The sequence below is a fragment of the Vigna unguiculata genome, chromosome 11, assembly GCF_037176805.1.
Source record: "Vigna unguiculata cultivar grain cowpea cultivar isolate G323 ecotype 2 chromosome 11, ASM3717680v1, whole genome shotgun sequence".
In the NCBI taxonomy this organism is placed as follows: Eukaryota; Viridiplantae; Streptophyta; class Magnoliopsida; order Fabales; family Fabaceae; genus Vigna; species Vigna unguiculata.
In genome coordinates, this window is record NC_140802.1 from 5,151,329 (window position 1) to 5,159,555 (window position 8,227).

The 8,227-nt window shown below is 33.0% G+C and overlaps 1 protein-coding gene across 1 annotated transcript; it reads right to left on the reverse strand.

The window, feature by feature from the left end:
* Positions 1-449: 449 nt before the first annotated feature.
* LOC114168526 (MLP-like protein 43) lies at positions 450-1,962 on the reverse strand. Its single transcript, XM_028053379.2, has 2 exons — positions 1,711-1,962; positions 450-969 (listed from the first exon to the last, which is right to left on the reverse strand). Exons 1-2 carry the CDS (start codon positions 1,895-1,897, stop codon positions 695-697), a joined length of 462 nt encoding a protein of 153 aa, XP_027909180.1. The 5' UTR covers positions 1,898-1,962; the 3' UTR covers positions 450-694.
* Between the last annotated feature and the right edge of the window lie 6,265 nt (positions 1,963-8,227).

Here is an 8,227-nt window from a genome sequence, read left to right on the forward strand (position 1 = left end):
CTTATCATTTCTTTCATTAAATTTCTTGAATCAGACTAATGTTTTCTCATCAAAATGAAAGTTGTGAATAAGGATAATTTGTTTTGTTGGTATAATTGACATAATCCTAATGAAAATTTTGAATAAAAATTCTTGCTTCGCTTTAAAAAATTTAACAAAAAAGAACAAATTGCATCAATATTAAAAAGTCATAATCAAATTGAAACTAAAAAAATATTAGAAGACCAACTTGATATTTTTAGACAAAAAATAAATTAAAAGAATAATTTAACCAAAATTTAAACATCTCCAACATATTGATTGAAGACGTGTCATTGCATATATTCTACCTTACTATTTTTAAAATAAATAAATTGACGTGCCAGATATCAAAATCAATACGTGTGCATGATAGGTTGTAATCAAACAGATACTAAAATTCATGCAAAATATATAATAGTAAAACAATCAACAGAGAAAAGCAAGCACTTTTATATTGCAAAGTATACATATTCATTTATATGCATCACATGCAGCATCACATACTTCAAAGCACCGACATATTCATGCAAATTTATTCCATTCAAACAAAGGACCTACATGATAATAAGAACACTTCTCCTCGAACATCGCAACCATTATTTAAGGGCTAATAACTATACCATTATTTTAAGGGCTAATAACTACACCAGTATTTCATCTTTTACTTTTCTTCTTATGCCTTCATCACAAGATTACGATCGATATCTCTGGTGCAGTTGTGCAGGTACTCGACCCAGCCATATGGAGCATGAACTTCTTCATTAAGCTTCTCATATTCAACGCTCCATTTGATAATAGCACCACCATTCTCCTTATCAATTGCTTGAAATATGAGCTTAAACACCTTAAACCTGTGGTCTATGTCTTCACCGAACAGCTTGTAGTAGATCGTTTTATTCTTTTCATCAACAGATTCGATCTTCTCATGACATTTTGCAACCTTACCATCTGTTCTTTCACAACCAATATCAACAAGAGGTCTTTCACATAAACATTTTAAGAGAATACACAAAAAAAGAAGAAAAGAGTTATAAGTGAGATTTACAATCACTTACAATTACAATACCGTACATTATTGGAAGTCCCACATCGACTAAACAATTTTATATTATATAAGTGAGGTACAAATCTCATCTTATAAGTCGATTTTGTGGGATTGAGTTAGGTTTCAAAGTGCATTTCTAACATGGTATAAAGTCAATTAAAACCTATCCTAATGAATTTTCTTGGACAGTCTGTTCCACCTACTACTGGACCGCTAACGGACCACCCATTTCTAAACCCACGCACGAAATGTCTATACCTTGGTGTGTTGAACCTTTTTCTTCAAGAAACAAATTTTAAGTCTTTGATTTGTACAAGGAGATTTGCATACATCGACACATATGCATCTTGAACATAAGACTATATATTAATAGGTAGTCCAAATAACAAACTTCACTAAAATAAACTCTAACCCATTATTTTGATACTATATTAAAAAGTGATGAATGAAAGATAAGATTTACACTCATGTTTAAAGACAAGTAGAACTAAGTCAGTAAATTCCTATAAAAATTATACTTTTAAAATCATATAAATAAAAACTAAACCTAAGATAATTATATATATAAGAATCTATTTTTGAAAGAAAAATAAAGTTAATAATGGTGAATACCTATCCATAAGTTTTGTTTGCATATTAATTACCTACTATATAAGTCCAGTGTTTGATGGTGTCATTGTGATGCCAGTCTTCACCCTGATGGAGCTGGGTTGCATGAACACTATCAGTTAGGTGTTGAACATCATGGAGGCTTTTTGCGAAGAGGTTGTACCACTTTTCAGCAGTTGAATGAACGCCAATTTCAGTGGTGATTTTACCAACAAGTGTCATGATGATGAAGAAAGAACCACCTAATAATAGAACCAAGAAACTGAAAGAACAAGGATGAGGATGCTGAACAATAATGCCACCATTTATATACTAACATAACCCACCTAACTCCTCAACAGATAGTCAATTGGGATCTCTATCAGTAACCCTAGAAAATAATGAAAGATATATTTTTATTATTTTATATTGAAAACTTCTCATTTAAATTAGTTTGGACGAGAAAAAAAGTCGGCAGTTTTGTAATTCAATTTATAATTTTCATTTTATTTGCATGTTTTTTTGTGTTTATTATTGGTCTATCATTTTCAAGTTATGAAATTAAAATTATTTTATTTTTTTTTCAAAAACATAAAAGTGTAGACTAAGGGAGTGTTGCACAATATCAACCTTTAATCGGTTTCATCTATATTTCGAGTTCAAGTTCTTACGGATCGATATGGATCGTCTAGGAGTAATTGCCACCGACAAGAAAGTAGGTTTAGATAAGGATGTTTATGAATCGCATTTATTAACAGTGAATGAAATTCAAATTATTTCAAATTATTCGGATTTTATTAATTTAAATTGGTAGAAATTTTCTAAAATTGTGCAGATATATTAAATTAAATTAATCAGATCAGGACTTTTTCTTTCTGTAACATTTTATTTTTATAAAAATAAAATAATTTAATATAGATGTTGATTTATTTAATTAAATTACTTAATTGGGCTTAAAAAGCAAAATAAAGGTTTTGTTTAAAAAAATAAAATGAAGTTGTTAGAGAGAAAAAAAAAATAGTCAGAAATTAATTGGACTTGGTGTCTAAACGAATCATAGACCATTTTTATGTTATGGAATATAGGGGTTCCCTGTTTTTCCTTCTCATTCCATACAGTACTTGTTATTTTTGGTACTTATATAAGTTAGGCAATCTTTAAACCTCATTTCATTTGATTAAGATGTGTCTTTTTATAGATTGATTTAAGAGAGAGTAAAATAACCACTAAGGGTTTTCATATTTGTTCACATCAAATAATCAAATAATTGATGATCATTGCAAAAAAAAAAAATCATACAAAAAAACAAACACAGGCAAAAGGATAAGCTAGAGTAAAATATTTTTTGTTACAGCATTGAGCAAGAAATATTAAACAGTTTTCAAACAGGCAACACATTACGCATTCAAACATGTGATGACAAACAACAAACTCTATGATTCAATTATCCGGATACATATAATAAGACTGGATTCACTAGATGCTTGCACTTTGGTGGCCTCTACTGCTCTGCAAAGCCATTGCCAATCCTACCACGCACAAGGTTAACCCATGATCATCTAGGGACATTATCCTGCTAAAGACTAGGGCCTCCTGCTACTCTCACCACCTGAATCAGTCTGCTCTACGTGAGACTAACTGATTCTTTAGAGTTTCACGATGTAACCTTACTTGAATCCTTATCTAATTATATACACTACAACACCACCATGAAATCACCCCACGAGACTCATGGAATTACGTCTATCTCATACCATAAACATGATCTCACATCAAACCACATGTTGTCTCAAATGTCACAATCTCATGCCAATCCACCCTCAACCAATCAAGTAAAGCTTAATCTCATACCAAAAACATGAATTTCAGTCTCATTATATCACATACAACATACAGAGCATCATACTTCATATTCTAAAAGGTAAAACAACCAATCATGGAATAGATTCAACCAACATAGTCTTACCTACGCAAGTCTCACTCAAGCTAAAAGTCCCCGCTCAGTCGAAAGGGATTCTCTCGCTCAAGCGAGCCCATCTCACCTAGGCGAGAGCTCGAACAGTAGGTATTACAAGGTTTTAGCGAGTTCTCGCTTAGGCGAGACCTTCTCACCTGAGCGAGATTACTCATCGCTCAAAACGAAAGCTCGTCGCCTGACAAACAATTCAAGTAGAAATCAGGGGCGAGGTTCTACTATTCTCGCCTAGGCGAGGGTTGCTCGCTTGGGCGAAAACAACAGGTTCCTCCCCTGCTCTCGCATGCAACAAACGGACATTCGAAACCAAACAACATTTTAACATTTTCCAAGCAACCACAACAGCAAACGAGCAATAAAAACATGAAACAAAACTAAAACAAGCAGAACATTGTAAAACATGCAAACCCTAGCTTCCCTTACCAGGCAAATGCTAGCAAACAAAAATAGACATCGAACAGATGAGCATCACAACTCCAATAACAAATTACTGAGCTGAAAACATGGACACCAGAACGGAAATAGGGTTATGAAGATGAACCCTGGACAGAACCAACACAAACAAACTGAAAAGGGGAAAGGAAGCATGAAGGTTTAGTGCTCAACTTACTTCGAGGAAGAATGCGCTTAGCTAAAATGAAGAAGAACGTGACTCAAGCCCTAGTAGAGCTTCTGCTTCAAAACAATGAGGGAGATAGGGATTTGTTTTTGGAAAATGAGACAGAATGAGAGTCAGGCTCAAACCTTATTAGAGCAGAAAAATGGGCTTACATTTTTAATAGTAATTTTAGAAGTAATAAATTTTTATTATAATCATAATAATGAATGTTATTCATCATTATTAGTGTTATTAATTTTTATTATTTTGTTTTCATAATAAGCAGAAATAAAAAACAGAAGTGAAAAACAACAAACACATGCAATTGCTTCAAACCACATTCCAAAGCATCATGGGAATCGTTGCACAACAAAGTAGAAATGGATCTGCAGTGTGGTGGAGGAATCGTTTCAAGTTGTGCTCCAAGACGAAGTAATAAATTTTTAGTATAACCACAATAATGAGGGTTATTCATCACTATTTGTGTTATTAATTTTTATTATTTTGTTTTCATAATAAGTAGAAATGATAAAAATGAAAAACTGAAGTGAAAAACAAAAAATGCAGGCAATTGCTTCAAACAACAAACATTTTTATAAACGCATGCAATTTCTAATTTGATTATGTACCATAATCATGATTATTTCAATATTTTTATATATTTCAATGGACATTGGTACTCGTTTGACTAAGAGAATTTCACGTGAGGAAATTTGTGTCATAACCAGTCTCAAGCTTTTAATTGGGTCATACAAGATATTTCCTCGACATCTATTTATCCTTGTTTAAAGATCATCGTATTTCTTTGCCTTCATATGCTCCAAATGATTGATATTCATACTATCCTCCAAGTCATATTCTCTTTTCCATTCAATTCCATTAGGTAAAAGTGTTGAAAATGGTACTTGGGTTGATTGTGATGTACTTTGTTCACATCAACCCATCTATCACACATGCTCAAATCTTTCTAAGCTATTTTATAGGAGATAAATAGATGATTACATGTTTCTTATTTCTCATGGCATAAAGGTCGTGTAGTGTTCATTAATGCTACCCCATGGTAGCTTTGTCCTTGTTGATACGTTATCTAACAACACCCTATGAAATATTGCGCAGTTGGTAAAGTCTTTATTCTCCAAAGGGTCATGAACATATATCAGCGTCCTCCCCACTAAATATTTTTTTTTTTGCATTTTCATTTAAGCAAATTTTACCATATACTGTCATATATCCTTTTCTTTCCATACCTAGGTATCCTCTATTTCCTTATTGAAAGTCACAAGTGTTATCCTCTAAGAGGCAAAGTTGAGGATTGAGCCACACTAGCAAATCGACTGTAGAAAGAAACCTCAAGCATTGAACCTGAGGCTAAGCCATGAAGATCCCTTCTTTAAGAAGTTATCTCAGGAGCTGCAGCACTAAAGCATCAGTCCTGAGCCATAAAGGAAACAAACCTAGGGATAAAATCTCCATAACTAGAGCCACAAGTGCACTTTTAAGCACTACCCTGGATAATTTATAAAAACAGAGTTGCACCCCTGTTTAGACATACTTTTTGTGAGGTTTGTTTTGAGGAACTCTTATAGATTTTTTATAGACACTTTCATGTACTTAGTAAACACTTCTTGAATGAAAAAAAGACTATGATTCTTCCATGTGTTGTATTCTTCTCATCTAATATGAAAGCTAAATATTTTTTAGTGTTGAAGCAAAGATGTAACCCCTTTGAACTTTCTTGTATTGGTATTGTTTCGTTTATAAAGTATGCTTTCATTACATATTCGTGAATTAGTTTATGCTTATAGAGTTTTTGTGGGCACGTTCATGTACTTAGTAAACACTTCTTGAGGGAAAAAAAGACTATGATTCTTCCATGTGTTGTATTCTTCTCATCTAATATGAAAGCTAAATCTTTTTTAGTGTTGAAGCAAAGATGTAACCCCTTTGAACTCTCTTGTATTGGTATTGTTTCGTTTATAAAGTATGCTTTCATTACATGTTCGTGAATTAGTTTATGCTTGTTGTTGGATGAATTGATCATTCGTCTTATTTCACTAGATTGGGATTGGGTGGGAACTGGTTCAAAGTTGTGGTCCAACTAATTATCCTCTTTTAGAGGCCAGGAATATATATATATATATATATATATATATATATATATATATATATATATATATATATATATATATATATATATATATATATATATATATATATATATATATATATATATATAAGGCTCTAGCTGATTATAGAGACTTGATCTTAATGTAAGTGATTCATTCAAGCAATCACTAAGGAATCATACTGAAGTTTGATGATCCTAGGCTCTAGGTGTTATGAATGGACCTAGAGTTACATCCAAAGAGAACTCCCAAGACATGATTGATTGTATCTTTATAAATAAAATTTACATTAGAAGCATTGCCTTTTCAGCTCTTGTTTGCCTTGTGTTGAATGCATGTTCCTTTATAGTGATTTCACTTTTCACCACAAGGTCTTATTTGGTCTTGTCTCTCCATCTTACTAGAGGAAGATTGAAAGAAGACCTCTTTTGAATCTCCACACAAGCCTTTGACCTTTAACATGGGTACTCTTTTGTTGGGGCACTCATTGGTCTTGTGTGTACTACTTTGACACTTAGAACAATTGATCTCACTTTGGTGTGTGCAAGTGTCATCTCTTTCTTTCTCTCTCTTCTTTATCATTTACCCTTGGTCCTCTTCCACTTGAGAAGCATTGAGAGGATGAAGTACAAACTTTTTGTCTTTGTGGGTGAAGGTTGTCTCATTAGTATAGCTATGGCGTATGGTTTGTTTTTTCAAATAACCAAGCCTTCCTAACAAAATATGACAAGCTTATAAAGGGACTATATCACAAAGCACAACATCTTCATAATGACCTATGGAGAACTTGTCCTCCACTAGTTGATTAACTATCATGTCCTCATCATCATTAAGCCATTGGAGTTTGTAAAATTGTGGGTGGGGTTGTATAGTTAAGGCTAACTTTTCAACCAACCTAATGCTACAACAATTGCAACATGAGCCACTATCCACAATGAGAGAACATGTGTTTTCTAAAACTTTACATCTTGTGTGAAAGATGTGATCTCTTTGGATTAGTTTTTTTGTACTAGGTTGATTGTGGAGAGTTCTTCTTATCATAAGATCTCCATTGCAAGGGTAGGCATCCTCACTTTTGTTCTTACATTCATCCTCACTCTCACTATCACTTCCCTCATCTTAGCTACTATACACATCAATACCCCTTAAGATCATGGTTCTACTGGCAGGACATTGTAGTGCAACATGACCTCTACTGATACATTTGAAACACTTAATGTATCTCAGTGTGTGATGATGTTCTCTCCCTTGGTTTCTCTTTCTTTCTCCTTCCCTAAGCTCTTAGGGGGTTCTTCTACCATTTGCTTACTCTTCCTATTGTAGTCTTTCTTAACATATGAGTTTGAGTGACCAATTTTCAAGCCTTTTTTCAAATGTGTTGCTCTACTTTTATGCAAAATTGTACCAAATCATTGAGATCTTGGTAGGGAAACAACTCCACTCTATCTCTAATGTCAAGATTAAGACCTCTAAGAAACCTAAACATAGTTGTTTCTTATTCCTCTCTAATTCCCGCCCTCATCATGTAAAGTTTCATCTTTTGCCTATTGTGAGATCCAGGAAATTCATAAAAAATTAATAATTAAAAGAATATAAGAGATGAAGGGTTGAGACTACCTTAGGAGAGTTCTTTAATAAATCCTAAACAAGAAACAATGTGAACCTAAGTGGTTTAGAGCACTTAATTAGGTTGAAGGGACTTAGGTTCAAGTCCTGAGCATATCATTAGTAGATGTATTTAATTTTGTTGTATTTTGCTATTATATTGTGAATGTGAAAGCATGATTTTAGTTTATATGAATGGGTAAATTAACATGAAACATGTGATAGCTTGTTGGTGTGCATGTATTTGATGGTAGAAAGGATGTGGGTTC